Source organism: Salarias fasciatus, chromosome 11, assembly GCF_902148845.1.
Source record: "Salarias fasciatus chromosome 11, fSalaFa1.1, whole genome shotgun sequence".
Lineage (NCBI taxonomy): Eukaryota > Metazoa > Chordata > Actinopteri > Blenniiformes > Blenniidae > Salarias > Salarias fasciatus.
Genome location: NC_043755.1, coordinates 11947288 through 11971023, shown reverse-complemented (window position 1 = coordinate 11971023; position 23736 = coordinate 11947288). Strand labels below are relative to the sequence as shown.

General features: G+C 40.7%; 1 protein-coding gene across 1 annotated transcript; it reads left to right on the top strand.

The window, feature by feature from the left end:
* The first annotated feature begins 19015 nt into the window (after positions 1 to 19015).
* LOC115396714 (trace amine-associated receptor 9) lies at positions 19016 to 22621 on the top strand. The gene is made up of 2 exons (XM_030102706.1): positions 19016 to 19149; positions 21486 to 22621. Exon 2 carries the CDS (start codon positions 21520 to 21522, stop codon positions 22552 to 22554), a length of 1035 nt encoding a protein of 344 aa, XP_029958566.1. The 5' UTR covers positions 19016 to 19149; positions 21486 to 21519; the 3' UTR covers positions 22555 to 22621.
* The last annotated feature ends 1115 nt before the right edge of the window (positions 22622 to 23736 follow it).

Sequence of the window (23736 nt, the reverse complement as noted above, 5' to 3'; positions counted from 1 at the left end):
TACATCGCAGTTATTCTCCACTAAATTCACATGGTTAAAGGAATTCTCCGAAGATTTTGGACCCACGCCCTATCCCTATCATTTACAAAGTGAGATAAGCTCATAAATACCTTTTTTTGTCTCTGTGCGTCCAGTGGCTGGCTCCCAGCTGTTAGCATCGTAGTTAGCTTAGCTCAACTGCGGGAGGTGAAGAGGAGACAGAGCCGGACTGACGAAAGTGGATAAAATACTCCTTCCAGTGGTCCAGGGGATGGCGTATTAGCACGTGAAGTAAATCCAAATGGTTATAAAATATTTTAAAAGACCTGTTTTCTTTTCAATCCGTTAAAATAACGTTTTGATACACACAGATCTGCACAAGCAAAATGCTTCACAGAAGGATATACCGGCGCACAGCAGCTGAGTCTATGGCTGCTACTGCTGTGCGCCGGTATATCGTTCCGCAGAGCACTGCGCATGCGCAGGTCTGTGTGTATCAAAACATTATTTTAATGAATTGAAAAGAAAACATGATAGGAATAAGACGTGGGTCCAAAAGCTTCGGAGTATTCCTTTAAAACCTCTGTAAAAATCTGGAAAAGCATCTGGACTCATCAAATTTTATAAGACATAAGGCTCCAATGGTAAAATGAAAGAATTACTTTTAAACAGCTATACAAACAAGATATGCTATTCTAACGAATCCTGTCGAGAAAAGAAAAAACAATGTACTTTGATTTCACATAATGCGAAATCAAAAATAGACGCAAACTGACTTTTTAAATCTTCACAGTCCAGATGTTATAGGCCAAAGAATTTAGATTACAGCAATTGGGGAAATTAAACATACTCAAAAACATTTTTGACAACAAAAATATTGTATTTTGCTAAACACCATAAATATCACTTTTAATCTGAAGTGCACACATTACTGGACTTTAAAAAAGTACAAAAAGACTCTTAGTGGAATTGAAAAGAAAACAAATTGAAGGGGTCAGGACACAAATTCATTTATTCAAGTATTGTTTTTTTAAAAAAAAAAGTTACTTGGATATGGTTAATAAAGCTTCATAGGAAACAGCTGAATATATATTTTCATTTCAATATTCATCTTGCAGCTTGTATCTTCTTCATCTGTGTGATGGCTTTCTCCTACAGTCTAACATGCATTTGAGATTAACTGGTGAATCCAGATTGGCTTGGAGCTGTAGAGAGTGACAGCTGGGATCACCCTCCATCACCCATGACCTGTGTTTAGATAAAGCAGCATAGAATATGGACTTTCTGTAACTATAACTAAGTCACATAAATGAAGGAATTTCATCACACTCAGAATGAGACAAACTGTATAGCAGAATTTCATGCATGAAAGGAATACATGCTACATATAAAATATAAGTCAGAAAACACATTTCAAAAGCTTTCTGAAAGATTAAAGCTGGGGTCGACGATCTTGGAAAACTAGCATGCAGCACGAATGTAGCATCTCCCCAAGGCTCCACCCAGCTCCCACCCCATTGGAGGAGCTCCCGTTGGCAGCGAATGCACTGGACGCGGAAGTGCTGCGCGCGCGCACGGAAGCACCACGTGCACGAAGTTTGTGATCGCCTCCAATGTCATTAACCTTTCTGACTGCCCGCACACAACGCGCATAGGAGCGCAGCGCGCCCGCTCCGCTTCCTTCTATTTTTCACGTGAGCCGCGAGCACCGAGAGCTCCTTGGCAACGCGCGCGCGCTCTGAACCAGGGCCAGTGCACGCCATTGAAATGAACGCGCAGGGGGCTGGTTGAACGGCGAAGGGATTTGATTGGTTCCTTAAGAGTGGTCCGCGCGATACGATTGGTCGAAGTTTTTACACTCCTGTGGCCGCTACAGTGGTCAGATTTTTTCCGCACCTTTTTCCGTCCACATAATGTATTGACTTCTCCCAGGGGGCAAGGAGCATTTCACTCAGTATGACAAAAAATGCTTTTGGACAACATCATCTACCCTAACTTTAAATATTTCTGCAGCTGAAACTCACGTCACAAATGTACTCTAGTTTTACAAACTGAACTTGGGACCAAGAAATAATTAGATTAGAAATTATTATTAAAGTTTAAAGAAACTGTCACAAAGTATTTTTCATGAATTTGGCTCAGAAACAGAAAAAACAAACCAAAAAAAAAAAAAAACAGAATTCAGAAAACATGCTGGATGAAACCCAAAGCCATTATGTGAATGAAAATGTAAAGGAAGAGGAGAAACACTTTACATTACATGCACATGAGAGTTAACTGAGGAATACTTGATGCACGGAAAAGACATAGCCATGCATTCATATCAACTTGTGTCAGTGAGGATCAAGCTGAAAACAACCGATTAGAGGTTTGTAGATGCAGGATGCCGCTGTTGAACAGGCAGCTCTGACTTGAATATGAAATATAGTTAGAAAGATACTCCCGGCTTTTGGGGTCACAAATGTTAATACGAGCTGGCTTGCAGCAGCTAAGCACTAATTGCATCATTGCTCTTTGATCAATTGATGTCTCCTTCTGTCAGGGAATAAGAGTTGTAATTAAATCATTGTGAGTAGGATGCTTACTACCATACAGAGAGAAATGCAACAAATCATATAAATTGAATTATAAATATATCATGGAATCTTCAATTTAAAAACAATTATGACTCTAAGAAAACTTGAAGTTTTAAAACACATTTGATGATTAAAAAAAAAAAAAAACTCTGTTCTCCAAGTCCAGATACAGCTATAAGATACTTCCAGCTGGTAAAAGCTTTCCCCAGACTACCTGCGAGGAGCTAAAGAGGATCATGAGACTCCTTGATCGCCCTGGCCTCGTCAGTCCATATATAGAGCGCAGAGAGCTGGAGTGATTACTCCCCTGAATCGTCACAGATCTTCATGCTGCACTGAGAAACCAGACTTGCTCACTATCATCCCTCTGGTGCACAGCCTCCACTACAGTGGACAGCTACTAAAAGCTCATTTTCTCTTAAACACAGTGGTTTCTATGGTGGAACGGCATCTCAGCCTCCACAGTGCTCTCTGCTGCCCTGCTCCACTGAGGTCTCTATTACTGCCGTTAGTTTCTCATTCAGGGCAAAGCATTGCACCTGTTGAACATGTATTAAAAATGTTCCTCTGCTCCAACACACCTGAACTGAATGAATGAATCAGGAGGAATCTGAAAAGCCCGATAACGAGCCACTCATTTGCTTTCAGGTGTGTGGCCCTGGAGGCCCAGGACTGCCTGACCCTGGCCTGTACAGTGTTGACGTTTTCAAAAAAAAAAAAAAAAAAGATAAAATTTTTTCCAAAGCATAAAAAGAAGCCAGTGTTTGTGTATTTACAGAAGTTTATTCATATTATAGTAAGTTCACAATGTTTTATGTTGAGGTCTCTGGTGCATATGGTCCACTAGAGTGGAACCTTTTGTAAGGTCATGAAAAAAAAATCATATTTTTGAAAGAAAAAGAGTTGAAAATGCTTTTTCATGTTCTGAGAAGACTAAAAACACTGCAGAAACTAAAAAAAAAAAAAAAACTTAACCAAGGTTTCATAATTCATACATCAGAGAGTTCAAGCAGCACTGATCCCAGCAGTTAGAAACCCACGGTTATACCAAACATGGATGTTTTATACTTCAATTTATTTTAGACATTAGGAGAAAATAAAGAGCCAGAGGAAAATAAGAAGTAGGATTTTCTTGCTGTTGGGGGCTGGAGTGCAGCCCTGCTGATGTGGGAGAAGCTTGAATACACCCTGGACAGGTTGCAAGTCCATCACAGACAAACAAAGAGAGACGGACAATCTCAAACACTGTCATCATTCACACCAACGGGGGAATTTGGAGTTGGCTCATTTTTAGAGTGTGGGAAGAAACCAGAGTTCCTGAAGAAAATCTGTTCTCAAATTAGAAATAGTCTCAATGCCAGGTCAGATTGCTACTCACCGTGTGCTTCAGGGACTTATTAATATTATAGTATAATTAAGTTTAAGTATATAATGAAAATGCTATCTTTAATATAATGAGTGTTGTCAAAGTTTGAGGCTAACTTACTGATTTTTTTTATTGCTGATGGAGAGAATAAAATCTGTAGCTATCCTTTTCACAGAGATGAAATTCACATCAGCAGGAGCATTTCACTTCCACGCAGTTAGTTAGATATGGTAATATCAGTGAATTATTTAGAATGTAGAGAGATTTCTGGTGGAGTAAGTACTTAGCTTTGGCCAGAACTGAGATGCTTCTGGATATTTTATTTTGGATTTGATTTTATATGAGGTTTCCTGCAAATTTTGTCATTAATCAGAACTCCTAAAAAATTGTTTTACACCCTCTATCAGTACACTTAACTGATTATTTATTTTACATTTTCCAAAAATCATATTTTTGTTTTACATAGATTTAATGATAACTTATTATTATCAAGCCATAATTTCATTTTATTCAATTCTGAGGAGATTGATTCAAAAAGTTGCTGAACATCCTCATCAGTCCCTAAAATACTTGTGTCATCGGCAAATAATGTAAATTTCACCATCAGAAACTTTACAGATGTCATTGATTTACAGAATAAACAGCTGAATTGAACAGCGAATTTCACCAGTTAGATCTGAATCCACACTGAGTGTGTTGTGTTTGTCTATGAATTTATCGAATCTCATATTAAAGATTTTCTCGAGGATTTTGAAGAATTGTGGGAGAAAAGAAAGAGGTTTGTGAAATGGTGTCCCTCACCATTCCTGTTCAGAGGTGTGAATTTGGCTGTTTTCATTTTAATTTGAAATTTTAAATAACAATATTTGTTTTAGCAAGAAGCAGGTATGCTGAAATTACAAAATTGACTTAAATGTCAGAAGGTGCACATACAGTCTCAGTATGTGCCAGCAAACTTTGGTTGGTATCAGGCTTACAAGGTTTAGCAATGATGATCTCCATAATTTATAGGTCTGCAAATGTCATGCTTATTTAAGGTTTGCATTTCATACTATTCTATTATGAGTAAGTCAATATTGCGAATGCACTTATGTTGCATTTACGTATTGCTAAATAATGCATCATTCATAGCACCATCTCACTCTGATTGTAAGCTGAATTGCATGTTCTTTTAGAAAGAGCAGAATTTGTGAAAAACTATAGAGCACAGCAGAAAGGCATTAATGCACTGTGTATAATCTTCCTGTCCTGAGAATGTCGGTCCTGTTCAGTTTGGAGACTTGAGTCGAGGTGACCATTTATTTTTGAGATCATTGCACTCAAGTAGCTCTCTGTCTCTAAAAGAGACAGAAAAAAGGAAGAAAATAGTCATTAATGTTGGTGCAAACCTCTTTAAATGGTACATCCAACTTATCTCTGCTGAGGGCATTCGCTGAGGTTACAGAGGTGGAGGGAGAAGTTAAAGAAAAGGACAAAAGTGATCTTTCAGGATAAAGTGGAGTTGATGATAGAAGGTGGAAAAGTGATCATCTGTGGGTTAAGTGTTGACCTTTGAATCTCAGGAGGCATGTGCTCTGTCTCTGTCACACAAACCAGCCACCTGAGGCATCTGTGTGAGTGGAGTTGATCTGCTCCTGGAACTGGATTCTGGAAAAACAAGAAAAGCAGTAATGTCAGTCTGATCCAGCCTCCAGCTTTAGGATCCATTGGTGCTTCAGTGAGAGAATGATTACTACTATTTTAAGTCAAAATACAGGATAACATGAAGTATTTCAGTTATATTGTTTATAATTTCAGTGGCTGTATTTAGCTGCATGGATCATACTGTATGTACGGTAATCTGATCACACCATGTCAGTATCTCTATCTGACTACATTGGCTCTAATCAGAGGAGAAGGTGTCCCCCTGTTTTTGAACAAAGACCAGGCAAAAGCGTTCAGCAGATTACTTCCCAGTTCCCACCAACACAGCTTTTGATCTGATCTTAAACAGGTTATTGTTGGAGAATCTTCCGCATAAAGGATATGATATAGGATCATGTGTAACGACGCTCCACTTTGACACCAGATGTGTCCAGTCAGGAGCTGGGGGTCGTCACCTTGCTGAGCTGCACCTGCAATCTGTGGCACAGCTGCACTTAATTGCCCTCTCGTCCAGCCTAGCGTGGGAGTCTCTGGCTGGATCTGCTTGTGGCTGGAGCCCAGCGGTCCGGTGCTGGGGTTTCTGTTGTGTTCTGTAGCATATGTTTCTGCCAGTTAGTCGCCATACTGTTACTGTCAGAGCATGGTCATAAAACATGTCACAAGCAGCCACCGATGGCATGCAGAGCATTATTTGATTGATCCACTAACGGAATCGAATTAATTTGTTTGGATTGTTTCATGCAGTTTTCATGTAAAAGTTACAATTTAACTATGAAGAATTCAATTACATTTGACAAAAACTGGACTGAATCGCCAACCTTGTGATTAAAAGAAAATCCACTCTGAAGTCAGAGTCACCCCTACTAAATTATTATCCCAATCTGAATGACACTTGTTTCTTTCTGGCTGATTTTTCTGCATTTTATGTGTTTTTCACAGTTTGTCAGGCAATGGATTTTTTCCATTTTGGACACTGTCATCTGTATGGGAGGCAGATCTCGCTGGGTCCATAATCTAGTTTATTCCCAGTGAAAGAAGGAAAGAATTCGAAGTCACGAGCTGCAGCGACACTTGAAAGAGACCATGAAGGATGAAGGCCCTTTGTGGGAGCAGATTTAATTGGGATCAGGATGGACTGACATTCTGAAAAGCTGACATTCTGAAAATTCTGTAAATGAAAGGTAACAAGGTCAGTCTTGACGGCAGCTGAAAGGCTCAATCTGCAGCTCTGTGACCCGGAGCAAGGCTTCACACTTTCTCATCATGTTATACACGCCACATCATCCAAATGCAGATGGAGTTCCAGTGAACCAATCCTGATACAAACATGATCTCAACATTTTGTGACAACGTTCATTGTGCAAAGGGCCCTTTGTATTTTACATTATTTACAATTTGAACATTTCAAATACAAATACAATTGATGGAATTAATGTGGAATTTATAATCTAAATGATTTATTTTCTAAATGACAACATGTCACACACAAACCTATGGCATGCTACACAGAGCTACACTTCTGATCCCACCAGGTGTTCACACAGCTACAGTTAAAATTTAATGGATTCAACCATAACATTATGTTAATGCTGATGAATGAAGTCACAAATTCTCTCTCTGCAGCATGATCTCAACTCTTATTTGATTAATTTATCCAAATCCTAATGTCATAATAGTATGTAATATAATGTTATAATAGTGGTGTGTTTTATTTTCACATTGAATTATATTATGATGGATCTTAAAAGTGAATTTTTAAAACAGTGGGTTTTTTTGCTGACAAAAAAGCAAAACAACCACTTTTCACTTTTTAGAGTTTGTCACTATTAACATGCATGTCAGTGACTAAATTGTTTTTTTTAGTCATTATATCCCATTTTAAATCAAAGAGTGTTAAAGACAGAGATGGTGAGCCCTGACAGATTTTAATCCACATTGTGAAAACCCCTGTGTTACATTACAGTGTAAACAGAAACAAGAATTGATTTTTTAAAAAAAACAGATTTGTACCCAGAGACCTGCCCTCCACATTCCTGCTACCTTATTCTCTCTGCCTGATGACCTTTCCAGGTTTTCATGATGACTGTAGGTTTTAGCTCCTGGTGATTGACCTTTGCAGCACAGCACAATTCAACTGTAAGAAAGGTAAAGAATCTTAGCTGTTTCTTTTATTTTGCTTCCTGCTTAAAAGTCCACTTCCTGCTCATCTTCTCTCAACCTCTGGGTCAGGAGTGTGAAACTCATCTGAGGTCAGAGGCCTCATACAGCACAGGTTGGTATCACTGTGGACGGGAGCAAAAATACTGTAAAATAATCTCATGAGAACATCTTAAATCATTTACTTTAATTGCAGATGCATGTTAGTCCTCATGTCTTGATGTTCTGTATTTGGTTTATTTCTAATTGGTCATAAACGCAGCAATGTGCCCCGTAGTGTGAAAATTAATTGAAATAGAGGTAGGACTCTAGATGTACAGAAGTTTAGTGTTATTTTGTCCATTTTTCAGATTAATTTGCACTTCAGTTGCTCCTTTCCTTTCCTTCTATCTTCTCTGTTGTCTGGTGAACTTTAGAAAAGAACTGTACTTCATCTCAGAAGTACTTTTTGGGCTCATCAGAACTGCAAGTAAAGTTAACATTAAAGGAGTGCGGGCTCATGACTGAAGAGCTGCATAGGATCACTCTTCTTGTTGTTTTCTCAAAGTGGAGTTGGTCATTTTAATCGTGACTCAGACCTGTGTCAGGTGGATGAACACTTGATGCTCTTTGTCCTCTAGAGACATTAAAATCGATGTAGTTTTAAGATGCAGGACATGAGTTAATGTGTTACAGTCAGGCTTTGTGAGATGGTGTGTGTGTGTGTGTGTCTCATTTTAGTGCAGCACTCCTCATTAAAGCCTGGGGCCTGACCTAAATCTTGTATTTAAGGACAGACTGTGCCCTTTGACCCCCCCCCCCCCCCCCCCCCCCACCCCCCCCCCCTTCACTGTTCCGTTGACGAACAGTCCAACTGCTGCTTCTCCTCTCCCTGCTCTACTTTCGCCTCTGTCACCCGCTCACATTGTCGGGCTGGAGATGAGAGCTGACTCATTCGCTGCAGACCCACGACACATCAGTGCAGCTGTCACTCAGCCTGTCTGACTGCTGGACAGAGAGCTGATGCAGGGAAACAGTGTTTTGTTTTCTTTTACAGGAGCTGAACTGTGCAGATCATTGCTAACTGTGGAAAGTGACTTTACAAGTTCACCTTGTGTGTTTGTTCCCTGTTCACATCACACACTGCCTATGTGAAGTATAGATGACAGCAAACAAGCTTATAAAATCTAACTTCCTACACCGACAGCTGTAGATGTGTAAATAATTATTACTTATGCATCGTGTAATGTGTCTCTTCAAACTCAAAGAAGACAAATACCTCAGGAAGGAGTGATAATTATTATGTTTATAAAAGAACATAGTTGACTGCTCTTCTTTTTTTGATTAAAATGCCAATTTTGACAAAACCAATTTTCCTTCACCTTCTACAACACAGTTACGAAGGGCAACATCAAGATTAAACACGGGTGGTTTGAAGGTTTGTCGATTTTCCTTGATAAAAGTGTTTCCTTGTCTTATAATGACTATTTTACATATTTATATTGAGTCTTACACTGTAGAAAAAGCTCCACACAGCATGCGGAAACATCCACACACATACACATACATGGATGCTTTGTGTCAATAGAAATGAATGCACAGCATTGCCAAATGTATTCAAACTCAGCCAACTGTCACATTGCGTTGGACTTTTTTTTTCCTTCATTTCAGCCTTTCAGAAGCAGTATGTGGAAAATACACTGAATTTGCATTTAAAAAAAAGCAATCATAACATTTATTATTATACAGTCAGTGAATAGGAATCATATGAATCATGTAGAAATAAACTCCTGACATCTGAATGATGATGACTTGTGCCGTGTGACATGTGTTGCATTGGTGTGAAGTGACACTTTTAATCAAGGATTTAAAAAATTGTTGATAAGGTAGGACACCTGAAAGTCATAGCTTAACCTTTTGATCTAGAGTTTTTTTCTGAGTTAAATTATTAAAACATCATAAACTAAAATTCTTGTAAATGTATTTATTTATCTTCAGTGAGTGTTAAATGCTGGTTATATTGAATTTTTCTTAGTATTTTGTTTTTTCATTTCTGTTGCCAGATTGCTGTCATCAGGTTCACCTAAAATAAAGACTTGTCTTGGGTATTACACACGCGGTTACATAAATTTAAAGTGGAGCGTAGAGCCAGCTGTTGAGGCCCAGCTGTGACTGTTTGTAATGATCTTATGGCAGCAGCTGAGGCGGCCTCTCCCACAGCCCACTGCCCCGCTCCTCCCCCACCCGCACTTGGACACGCAAGTCCAAATAAAGATGACATCACTCCTAACGTGACTCGGAGCGGCCGGGCCCGAGCCGGCGGCTCGTGAAGCTCAGCTGCCTGCGAACTCACCCATCTGTCACCTGAAATCCACGGCATCAGCCCCCAGCCGAGCTTCATCAGCGCTCCAGAGATTGACCCAACAGGGTGGGGCGCCGGGGGTGAGCTCGGAGTAAGCCGTGAGGAGGGTGGGGGGAGGAGTACAGTGCCTGTCTTTCCCCCCCACAGACAGTCGAGCACATCACGGTCACAGCGAATTAATCCGACACGCGGTGGTGGCGTGCCGACAGCCGGCTACAGCTGTGGGATTGGGCGCCCTTGCCTCGCGAGCCGCTGCTGTGTCATCCTCCCCCACCTCTCCTCCCGCCCGCCACTCCACAGCTATGATCTCCATCTCTCTGGATACTGTATGATTTCCCCCCCCGGCCTCTACTCCAGTGTTGTCATTTCTTTGCTCTGCTTCTGTGCAGCTGCAGTGACAGGAAGATGTAGATCCTGAATATGCGAACTGATCAGCAGAATTATCATCAGTCTTAACTACGTACATTTGAAAATGGGTGTTTCAACAGGAAAAATGTAGAGGTGAAAAGACAAAACATAAATTTAACTGCAGCTCAATGTTTCTCGGATTATGATAGTTCTTTAGGAATAAATATGTCCCTGTCTTTTAGCTGTTAGGAGTTTTGACAGACAGATTAAGATATTTCATATCCAGGGATGTTGGAGCAGGGAGCTTGTGCTCAGAGGTTTGCAAGTTTGACTCCTACTGTCGACAGGTGAGCAAGACCTTTGACCCCTAACTGTAACCTGGGTGCAGCACAGTGCCTACAGAATGGTCCTTGGGTAACAGGTGTCAGGTGTGTCTCAAACAAGTATCGAAGTCCACTCATGCACAGTGCGCCCCCTCACTGACTGCGTCCTGTGCCCTTGTCCTCATCACCCACATGCAGCAAAATCCGCTCCTGGTCGACTGATTTATGAGCAGAAGAAGCCTGAAGCTTTTCAAGGAACACAGTCTCAGCAGGCCTTTCTTTACCAGAAAGATGTTTTTTGTCATCCAGGTGAGGTCGACTGAGACTTTGACCCCAATGAAATTGAAGTCGTTCACCCTCTCTACCCCTTCGCTGTCGACATAGAGGGCAAAGTGTTCTTTTTATTTGGATGATCTGAAGTGTAATATGATTTCCCCGGTCTTATATGGTGTGAATGTGGTTATAGTCAAGCATCATCTTATCAGATATGAGTATTAAGGTAGATGGTTTCATTGTCATGTGCTATCATTTCCGCTGTGGCAGCGTCATTACCAAACGTGGCTGTGGCGTTGCTTGGGTGGACTGGTGAACCGTCACAGGAGACGGCAGAGCATGACATGATCAATGGCTGTATTAAAGGCACAACTAGAGTCTGCAAGCAGCATCCTGACATGGATGTTCACCTGGTCTGGATGTCTGAGAGCTGTGTCAAAAGAGATTATGTGTTTTACTTCACTTTTTGGAAACTTTCAAATGGTTTTCACTTCAATTTCCATGCATTAATGGCAAGAACTTGTGACAGTCACCCATTTGTAGACGTGGATGAAAACTGACTTGACACGTAAGCTATTTTGAGCAACTTACCAGACAGACAGGAGGGAAAAAGGAGTTTTATAACTAATAGTGAATTTGTATGCCGATCTTTAAAATCCTTTGAACTGCAAGAATTTGTTTATTTCCTGTTTGTCTATTGTTAAACTCATTCATTTTACTACATAGTTGTCTTTTCTGGCCAATATTGAAATGTCAAGCTCACTTTGAAAGATGTGCTTCAAATGCTTTTCAAAACATAGACGAACTCTTTGAATGTTCCACCCTATGGCAGTGAATGACAGGTCTTAATAATAAATACTCAGTTTGCTTTGACAGTCTGTGACACAATGGTGCATAAATCCTCAGACTGTGAATTAATTCCTACAACACCCGACGACTAATTCCAAGTCAATTAATTCCTCAGAGAAATACTTATCAGGAGCTTGTTGCATGTTGTTTTACATGTGACTCAGACACATGAATGTATAAACTATGCAAAAACTGTAAATGCAGAAGACGTTGCGGGGAGCCAGATATACATTTTGGCTGCATGATGATGATCATCATGCTGCAAAGTGACGAGGAGCACAAATATTCTGCAGAAATGATGACGTGAAGAGACTCCAGACTGCACTCATTTCTCCCATGAGAAAAAAAAATTGGAAAGACCAACAGATTTATAAGACATCACAGACCACTTTTCTGGCATTATTTTCTGAATACATCACCATTAATTTTCAAATATGTGAAAATTTAAAACATCTGCCATGTTTAGGGCAAGGAATTGAAATAAGAATCACAATCGTTTTAATCGTTTCTTTCTCCCTTCTAAATTGAGACACGTTTATAAGGTGGACTGGGCTTTTGAGACATTATGATATGAGGCCACTTATTATACTGTATTTGCATTGCTGTATTGATACATTCCTGACCGGTGAATGTAGAGAAACGAGCAGTTGACTGAGATAAGTATGTAAAATCTATAAAGAAATTTAAATAAACCAATCAGACAAAACTTTAGGACATGCTAGATATATAACATTGATTATGATTATACCTTAATGCCTCTTGATGGGTAGGAAATAGAGATCCAGTTAGATACTCAGTTTCAATTCAAGTAAAAAGAAACAACCCCATACAGCAGAAAAAAGCCTTTATACACCAGGAGATCATATACACATGAAATCACAATCATTCAAAAATGTGTTCATAAAAGAAGCACAGCTTTTCAGTCTTTTTATTCTAACTCTGGGCATCAGGTATCTCCATTCAGACAGAGGCCACTGAGTCTTGTGGTGATGTGTGTGTCTGTCCGTGACCTGCCAGGATCAGTCTTGCTTTATTCACTGTTCTCTATTCATTCAGGGCTGTGCCAGTGTATTTTACTGCAAACCTTGGAAATGCCCAAAAGTCTCTTATTCTTTGCACAATAAAATCCAAACTAACATCACAAGGTAATGGAGAGTCAATAGAGCAAAAGTAAAGCATTTTCATAAAAAATAGGATCCATGTGAAGCCATGCAATACATTCGCTGATGAGCCTCTTTATCCACACGAGCTTCAGAAATCAGTCTGTCATTAAGAACTGTTCCCAAGACGTCACGCTGGTTTATGATCTATTAATAGACATACTATCAAGCAGCAAGAGAACATTTCATCCTATTCAAGTTGACTGCTAGAAACCAGGAAAGTACAGTCTGAAAAATCCTTCACACGGTAAGTTTGTGTTTGCAGTCTGTATGTTATTTATGCTGCTTGCTGAAGTTGCCTTTGCACTGGTTGACCACAGCTGCATATTATCTGTGACTTTTGAACCGATACCTGCAGTGTTGACATTTACACAGTTTCACATCCCTGTTTTGGGGGCTGAGAGGTGAATGTGCTGCTCTCATGATAAAATGGCAACGTGACATCGACAGACAGACGGTTCGGAAAGCCTGTTACTCCAAACATGTCGGTGATAATTGGTATCATTTCTTCTTCCTTGCTTCATTTTTTTCACTTGAAAGAAAAAATAGGAACAAAAGGGGCTCATGTCATGAGAAATAACTGAAGGCATCTCAAAAAATTATTTTGAAAATGAAATCACTGCTTTTAGATTCTTCTAGTCAGAAAAAGGAACAAAGCATGCATCCATCCATTGATCTGCAGTGGCCAGTGACACCCAGTTTAAATGCAGAGGGACAGTAGATCGCATGTACTCATGTTCACATCCATGGGACATTTGAGAGTCACCAACTATTCTTAAATCCTACTTTTGGACAATGGAAAGGAGGCTGAAAATGCACAGGGACAATATGCAAACTCCACAGAGAAGGCTCAGGCCTGGACTTAAGTCATGGCTCAAACTGAGTGGCAACCTCTGGTCCATCCTGCATAACAAGAGTTGTAGAACTGAGAGAAGAGGCTGAAAGAAAAAAGTAACACACGCACACAAAGCTCGAATTTTAGTGTTTTTGTCCATTGATGGAAATTTCAAATATGTGCACTTCAAGAAATTCGAACTGCTCATCATCTGCAGGTTGGAATTTGAGTAGATTTCTCAAAATTCTAAGACACATTTTCTGGCTCGTGTTTCCCAAGGCCACTCTCTGCTGCTTTTGTCACGTCTGTTGAAAGCTTTGCCGATATTTCACTCTGTGTGATCTCTCTTTTCAAATACCCAAGGCTGAACAGACTGTTTAACGCCGCTCACTGAATGTAAAGTTCAGACTTCTCAATGAAACTCCAGCTGTGGCCACATGGCTGCTGAAAGCAACCAGTCATGCTGTCCTCCTCCCGCAGCGCATGCTGAACTGATGGGAAGTAAATTAGAGATAAAGGCAGACAAACTACATGAATCAAGTCAGTCGTGAATGATTGTGAATCACACATTGTTGTTGTTTTCATGTTCTCCTGGCAACTGTGTTCAAATACCATGAGCCAAAATTAGGTATTATTCAGCCAAAGAAATCTAACAATACATCGACTGCAAGATAAAATGAAGCATGGAGCTCTGAAATGGAGCTCTGAAGAACACTGAAGAAGGCCTAAGTTGGAACAGCTGACAACAATCAAGGGAAACAATTTCACAAAACACCTGAGGTGAATTGAGAGACGGAACACAGAGAACATTAAAAAACAGACAAGAAGAAACACAGTAATGATGACTCAACATGAAACGTGCAAAGCATGAATGAAACAATGAAGATAATGAATAGAATGAAACTGAAAGGCCAAAGCATAAAAATTAATACAAGTTAAAAGTTATTCATATTTTCATTGAATAAGTATTATTTCACCTAGCACTGGTATCCAGAAGTTTATGTTCGATTGTTTTGGATATTGAAACTGACTCAATCGACTATAAAGATCATAAAGCAAAGCCGCACCTAAAATATTTTTCACAAGCCACCACTGTCGGTACTGTACTCACATTAATCTGAATAGGCTCCCGGGAACTGGCTTATTAATGCAAGCGGTGGCCAGAAGCCAGGGTGTGCCCTGGTTACATCCACGGCCCAGTTGGATCATGTTATTGACAAGACATATATGATTTCAGTCATCTTTTCAAATACATTTCTATTGAGAACCCAATGTATACCTGCCTTAAGGTTACACATCTGACATAAAAGCCAGGATTGAGGTTGATCTAACCTGCAGGAATGATTATTGGGTTCTCACTGTGATCCCTTGCCAGCCCTGACCATAAAAACCTGCTGGCCAAATCAACAATCGTTCTAAAAGACCCCCTTCTATCAGGGAGAATATACTGCAGCCACTCCCAAACAGTCGGGTTCAGAGGACTTTAATAAGATGACTGAAGATGTTGTCCGATCCCTGGCAGTGGAGAAGAAAAAAACCCCTTTGGCTTTCAAACTCGCAGTAACCTTCCATGTCCCATCTGCTGCGTGCAGCAGCTGATCATTAGTCATATTCATTACTGTTCCACTCAGCTTTTCTTGAACTGTTAATTTTTCGTGAATAGTGTTTGTACCTTTATCTGTCTGGTTTTATCTTTTTCGTGAAAGTAGTTTCCTGAATGAATCCATATCTGTCATGTACAGCAAAATGACAAAGGTAATATTGAATCCCAAGGTTTAGTAAGTAGTTATGGCTAGAGTAGAGTCAATCTGCTGGAAATGAACCGAGCGCTCGTTTGGTCCTAACAGTGAATTTTAAAAAAGAAGCAGACCAAGCTGTCTTGTAGCCGGCGTCAGCTGGAAGTGCTGAAACAGCTCCGGTTGTGTGTTGAAGAGACATGCTCAGATTCACTTTGTGCTGACACAGTAATCTGTCTGACACTCACTCTGACTGGAGGTTGTAAGTCAAGCTTTTTAAATATTATGTTTAAATGCAAAAGTTGCATTCTGTATGGCGCCGTTTTATTTTGACACCAATAAACAGTCAGAGAAAGTGCTTGGCAGAGCTCGAACACTGAAGCACTCTATTTAGACCTAATAGTTGAAGGTGGTGGTGATGGATGTGACTTTTCAGGCCGACACCGGTGTTAATGAGGATGCTGTTATTTCGGTGCGTCTGCTCCACTTCCAAATTAGACGTCTAATAACCTGACGGAGCAGCGGTTCTCCGTCTGTTTGAGCCATCACGGCGCAAGCGAGTGACTACATTTCTAGCAAATTTGTGAGATATTATCAAAGAGTATCTTGTCGGAGAGAAACAATCACAGGATGCATCCCATTCAATTTGACACAGACAGACGAAAGCAGCGAGTGGAAAACAAACCCAGCTGGAGCGTTTGTTAGATCGTGTTTTTCTCTTCGCTGAAGGGAGGGAAGATGGGGAACTTCATGTTATTTTTTCCCCATCCTCTGAACTTTAAATGATTTGTTTGAGCTTGTAAAAGGTTGTTTGATGGACAACAACTGCGGTTGGAGCTATGAGCCCGGAAGTCTGGCTGCCCCATCGAAATCATAACAGGAGTGCAGTCGCAACTTGAAAAATGTTCACAGGTCAACGTTGATAAAGATGTTCTGAATAGGGCTAATTTCCATGCTTGAGTTTAAATACTGATTTCACTGCTGTCCTTTCCACTGGTCACTGAAGCTACTTGCACCATACTCGGTACTATTTTCTTTTTCAAAATAGTGTAAAATGTCCTGTCAGCCTTTAGAATGAACTGAGTCCTGGACTGTATTTCATATGTAAAGTATTATAATGTAAAGTATGTGAAAAGCGTTTCCTTGTAGAATCCTTAAAGAAAACAGCAGTTTTCAATAATAACAACAATAATAAGTGCATGTCCTTCAGCAAACCCAGGTTTCCCCACACTGAAGGTCAAGACTTAACCCGATGTGCAGATGTCAAAGTCTAAAGACTTTACTAAAACACATCTTATTTCACTTACTGTACAGTACATTCCATCCATCCATCTTCTTTACCACTTTATCCAGCTTATGGAGCGCACTGTTTAAACATGTGCCTTTGCATGGTTACAAACAGAAACGGGATGAATCCCGGTTATTACACATGCATGTCTGAATCCAGCACACAGCTCCTTTACATCGAGACTGACGAAGTATTAAAATAAAGCAGCTGACATGTTTCACGTTCCCGGCCGGCCGAGTAAAGCTCCAGAAACAAACACCCCGTACTGTGATGTAAAGCATCAGACCCGAGCCGCCCGCCATGACCCCTGGATTAAGGATTACCCACCACACACGGAGAAGCACCAGATTATGCTTTTGTTTTGTAGTGGTCACCGCCGGACCGATGCCAAACCTGCAGTTACGTGATACTATTACAGCACACAGCACATGCAGAGTTTGACACACTGCAATCTTTCTGAAGCTTCCAGGGAGTGAAACTGCACTCTGAAGAAGATGTAAAGGGAAACAGAGAACTGCAAGCTCAAAGAGGAAGTGGATTCAGAGAACTGTATCGACTGTTCACTGTTCTCGGCATTTTATTGTACATGTGTGATAAGCTCACAGGGAGTTAAAGGAATTGGACTGCAAGTTTTCAGTAAATACATGAGTCTGACTAGTAAATGAAGAAATGCATCGTTTTCAGTTTACTGCTGGCAAAATTGCTTTGAATGGTCACTATTGAACTGCAAAGTGATATAGTTTCCCAAAAGATGTTTTGACATAGACAATCAAAGATAAACAGGAGTGGTTTAAATGTATATGAGGTTTAATTATAAACAATTGCAAGGTGAAGGATTTATCTGTCATGTTAGACAAATCTGTGAAGAATGCATTTTAACCCATGCAGTTCAATGTAATTTAACTATTACTATTACTATATACTACTATTACTTTTTTTGCAATTTGCTTATAATTAGTAACTTGTTCAGTTGTGTGTTTTAAAAATATAAAAACTAATAAACAGACTGTGAAAAGAGTTTTTCATTCAATCTATTTATTAATCTAGAAGATATTGCAATTGCAGCTAAAGGAAGCAGATAGACTGAGTTTTGCTGAACCGTTTGCTAGATTTCCACAGTGGTGTCTGTGATTGTATCACGATCATGATGTTGGAATGTGGGATAAAACCAGAGTACCTGGAGAAATGTGAAGGAAAATTCGAACAGTGCACCACTATTAAATCCATCACGAGCTGAGCGAAACATTGTCTTCATTTCCCGTGCATTGATTGAGTGAAAATCACACATCTGTCCTCTGCAGGCTTTCAGTTGAAAGATATGGAGTTCAACACACTGCACCCCCATAGGTGGATTTTAAAATGTGCAAAAATTCTAAGGAAAGGATCAATAGAACTTTATTGATCCAGAAGTACCTCAGGGAAACCCTATTCCTCATAACAGCAGAATATCACTACTTCGGGTGTATTGTTGCTGTTAGGACCTCAGGAGAACAAATCAATATTGCTTGTTCCGCCTTCATTCTATGGTCTATTAGTGTGTACTTAGTTCCTCTATGCTGCACGTGATTTGAATTCACAAAACTGAAAACCAGACATAAACTCTTCAAGGTGTCATGGCAGGAACTGGTAATAGAGCCAGTTGCAGGTAATAAATGTCCCAGAAGTAATTGAACTGTGGATGAAATAAGTCTGAACTTAATTTGCTGTCAAACTTCAAACCTGTAATTGAAGCAGTGAGGGACGTTTCTTGACCCAGGCTGAGAGAATGTCTGATGTACTGATGGGGTCACATTTGTAACGGGGAAAAAAGGGTATATTGGACGGTTAGAAAATGAGTTCCGGGTCAATAATTCCTTATAACAGGAACTCGCGCGCAGTCAGATAAATGGACCACTTGGATACAGGGAAAGGATTCACCAGCCTCATCCATCCTCCAGTCTTGGTGTGCAGTAGGCGTGATGCTATGGGCAGTGGACTCTTCTGTCATCAGCATCCTCAACCAATGGAGAAACTCGTGGAGGAGACACTTAAACAGTTCCTCCGGAGCGCAGCGGACCAGAGAGAGCGCGCAGCGCCCGGCGCTGGAGATCCATCCTCCCATCCGCCTGAGTTTCCCCAGCTCTCATAATGGACTCTGCTCGTTATTTATATTCGTTTCGACGACCGCAGGATGTTTGAATGAGAAGTGGAGGTCCGCTGAATAGACATCCTGCAAGAACATGCTGCTTCACGGACCACTGACTTCTGCGTCTCGAGAGGAATATTAAGCTGAAAGTGAGTAGAGTTGAGGATGATATCTAATCCAATCGCACCGCGATTGTCCGATTTAATAAAAGTGGAAATGTGATTACGGTTATAGATTGTAAAACTTGGAAATTGGCTTTGAAGATGTGTTAAAAGAATATGAAATGCGCTAAAACCTGGAAGACCCACGCGTTTTTCTCTTTTCTTCAAACTAACGATTCAGTTAAAACAAATAAAATAAAAAAGGCACTGAACATGAAAGTGACTATATTAAAACCCTAATGGTAAATTTTATGTTTGAAGTGTTGAACGTCCAGAGAGACACATGAGCTGGCTGATCTGTGCGCGCAGGGGCAAATTTCTTTCTCCATTTTTTTTTTTTTTTTTTTTTTTTTTTTGTGGGCATCTCTTTGCATCCAGAGTATTATTCTCTGCATGACAGCGCGCCTCAGAGAGATGTACAGTGAAGGAGGAAGAAGAAGAAAAACCTTCAGGGGTTGACATCTGAACCCGGAAAGCAGAATAAGTGATGACAGCAGCCTGTAGAAACTCACATTAGATGTCTCAGAAAGAGCGTTAATTGTCACTTTCTGATATTCGAGTGATCATTATTAAAGCCGAATAAGGCGAAAGCAGACTGACGTCTGTGTGTAGCCTTGATTTTTTATCTAAGATGTAAACTTTGGTGTCCAGGAAACTGCCTGACAGCAGATTAGAGGAACCGCGAGCGTCAGATGGGTTTTGTTTACTACTGCAGCTGTTGTTGCTGTCCGGTCAGATTATGATGTCACCGCTCCTCGCGCTGGAGTTGTAGTACCCTCCTATTGGTCCGCACCGTCCATCCGTCCGTCCATCCGTCACTCGGCGTCCTGCTCCTTCTCACGTGCGCGAAAAAAGAGCGAAGCCCGCACGCGCCAAATAATACCAAGTAATACTGCTGACATCAGCTCGTCCTGCAGGTCATGTGGTGGCCGTGTACTGTCCGAAATACTGTTTTTTTTTAAGTCTACATGTATATTGTACTTATCACATTTATAGCATATCAGTGGCACACTTGTAAGTTATAATTATTATCATTAGTAATAGAAGTACTTGTATTAGTCGTGCACCCATTTGAGCTTAATTCTAAAAATTCTATATTAAAAAAAAAAGTGGTTAATTTAATTCAATATTCCAAAGCATTAAATGTGTGGGTCTGAACATGTTATTTGGCTACATCAGCATCTGCAAGAGACTAAAAATTGGAGACAAAAATGAGCAAGGAGCTGCTGAGTTAAGTATCTAATGTATAAAATTGCAGCACTTACAATTTGTGCTGCATTTCACATCATCTATTCCCGTGGCATTCTGGGCTTTAACAGTCGCATCTTCTTATCTGTGCTTTTCTTCTGTGGATGCTGCTTTACATCTTCAATTAAGACCTACACTGTCTTTGTACTCCCCCGTCTGTGTTGCTGTGCACTTTGCAGCCTCTTTTCAGCTTGTTTGTATTTTGTCTGTTGGATTCTGTTTACTGGTGGCATTTTGCATTGTGTTGACCTTTCAGGCCACATTATGGTTAGGGTTAGAAGAAAATTACAGTGCATGGAGATTGTTGGATATTTCAAAATTCAGTTGCTTTTGTGCCTGTGTGACTATACAAACAACAAAGGTCCCTGGGAGAGTGTGATAATCGTTAAGGGTGCAGGGCTAAAAACAAACTGAAAACATCTCAAAAAGCTTCCTATTAGATTCAAAACAAATTTCCACATCCACTATAATACACTGGTATCCAACAACAGCTGTAATATGTTATTCACAGAGAGATAAGCCTCCTTAAATCTGCATTAATATTGATGATAAAACTGCATTGAAATGTCATTTCATGTGGCAGCATTGACGTGTTGATCCAGGACTGAGTGATTATTTTACCTGACGATCAAGGTGATGATGATGATGATGATGATGATGATGATGATGATGATGATGCAGTCCTTGATTTTCTCGGCTCGCTTTTCTATAATCAACCAGTCTTCTATAATCAACCATATTGTGCTGTACTGTGAGATTTCAGTGCATGTAGCACATTATAGAGCTATTTCACTGAACGTTTCTGAAAGACACCTTGAAGCTCGTCCACTCTGTTTGTTCAGTGTTTCCATTCACTTTTATTGTGACTTTTTGTCAAAAAAAACAAACAATTTCTCACAAATTCTCATCACTAACACTTGAAACCCACATTGTCTGAAACTCAAACTTGATAAGTACTTTCAGAGCCCCTGACAACCTTCATCCCTCCTTTACCTGTTATTGTACGTTTCATGTTGCTTTCTCTTCTTCAGAAACACTTCAAGTCTGACATGTTTTCCTGTTTCAACTTGTTTTAGGTCATGATGTGAATGTGCTGCATCCGATTGTCCAATGATTGAGTCCAGCGCCGCGACCATGCTGGACAGAACTGAGCCGGCACACTGCACCGTGTGCTGCTGCACTCTGACCAACAAAATCCTCATGGTGCTCTTCATGGTGCTCCTCATCTTCGCCATCTTGTTTGGGAATCTGGTGACTCTGGCCGTGGTGCTGGGGACCAAGCATTTCCACACGCCGCAGGGCTACCTGAAAGCCTCCCTGGCGGTGGCTGATCTGGCGGTCGGGATATTTGTGGTGCCGCTGTCCGTCTACGCTGAAGTTTATCTCATGGTGACGGACTCCGCGCCGGAGTGGACGTCATACAACTCTCAGTCGGTCAGCTTCCATCCTTGTAACATAATCGGGCCGATCTTTGCCGGGTGCACCTTTGTGTCCATCACAACCATTTTCCTGCTGACAATCGAGCGGAGCATCGCCGTGCTGAGGCCGCTGCACAAAGACTCTGTGATTACCCGGAAAAGGACCACAATCCTGATCGTTCTCTCCTGGGTGGGGAGCTTCTTCCTGGCGGTGTCTCCGATGATTTTCAGCAGTGAGATTGCTCTGGAGTACAACTCCTGCAGCCGGATGTGTAACTACGCCCTGGGGACCATCGGCGAGTTCCCCAGCCAGGCCTGGAACATCCTCCTCCTCTTCCCCGCGTTTGATTTCACCCTCCTCGGCGGCACCGTGGTCATTAACATCATCTCGCTCTCCAGCATCAGACAGCACTCCAAGCGCAGAAAACACCTGGCGCAGACTGAATGCCAAAACAGCACCAAGCCCACGTTCTCAGACATTAAAGCCGCCAAGACCATTGGGACTTTAACAGTGGCCTTCACCGCGTCGTTCACGCCCATTGCCGTCTTTGTGGTTGGGAACGTTTTAGGTAATATATGGTGCAACTTTTCATTTTTTGCCTTCTGGATTTTGGCCTCAAACAGTTGCTGGAATGTCATTATTTACAGTGTGTGGGATCAGAAATTCAGGCTTCGTGCACACAAACTGCTTATGCCTTTTCGGAGAAAAAACATCACCAAATCTTAAAAAAAAAAAAAAAAAAAAAAAGACAAACCTGAGGTGGATACCATGTTTTAGATGTTTGTTTGTCGTACAAACTCCTTGTTCAACACATTGTGAGTCTCATTAAGAGACGTGTCTGCATGTCCTGTGGATTGCTGTTGTGGATTTCTTTCTTTTTCTTTTTTCTACAACATTAAAAAGCATGGCGTGTTTTCAAATCACAAATGATGGAATTTAATGTCCCTCTCTGTGGGAATTTATCGTACGCCAATCAGCCGTAACACCATAGCCACTGATGGTTAAAGTGAGGAACACTGTTAAGTTACATGAACATTTCTTTATCAGGGCTGGTGATTTTTACATGGTTCCATGGAGGCCCCACCTCACGACTTACAGGAATTAAAGGGTCGTCTAGCATCTTGGCGCCAGATTGTACAGCACACTCTGCCTCAGTGATCACTATTGCACCAAAAGGGGGATCTTGAGAATATTCATGTGGTGAGAATGTTACGGCTGATTTGTGTATTCTATGCGATGTTAAATAACTGAGGCCTGTTTCAGTCTGATTGTTTGACATGAGTGCAATCAATTAAAACCTGACAAAAAGTAAATATGTTTGGTTTTTGCATTGATTAAAGATTTTTTCATTGTTGGTCAAGAACAAATAAATTGAGTGTATGGGTTTGTTTTTAGCGTTTACCGTCATTTACTGTGATGGCAGATTACAAAATAAATCACAATTATTAAAAAAAACATGCCACCAAATACAAAAACCGCGACTGGCAGAGCAGAAACAGTAGCTACTGTGCACAAATCGGCTATACTGTAGAATTCATATTCAAAAGAACTGAGTACAAGTTATGACTTGACTCTGCACAGAGCATTTCATTTCTCAGTTTCTGAATTGATGTGGACAATCTAGTAAAGTGTTGAAACAAGCTGTTTTTGGACTTCCACGTCTCAGTTCTGCTTAACACACAAACCAATTCAAGATTGGGTGTTGGTTTTAAGTCAGGTGGTTCTATTTTCTGTCAGTGTCGCCTCTGCTACCAGTTTTTCTTAGTGTATAAAACACCAAATTCAAGGGCGATGGTCAGGGTCTCAATATACCCTGTATTGTGGTGTGACAAAATGACAACCTTCAGCATGAAAGCATCAAGACTGAGTGGTTTCAGGTGGAAGCTTGGCTTTAATCTCTGCACTCAC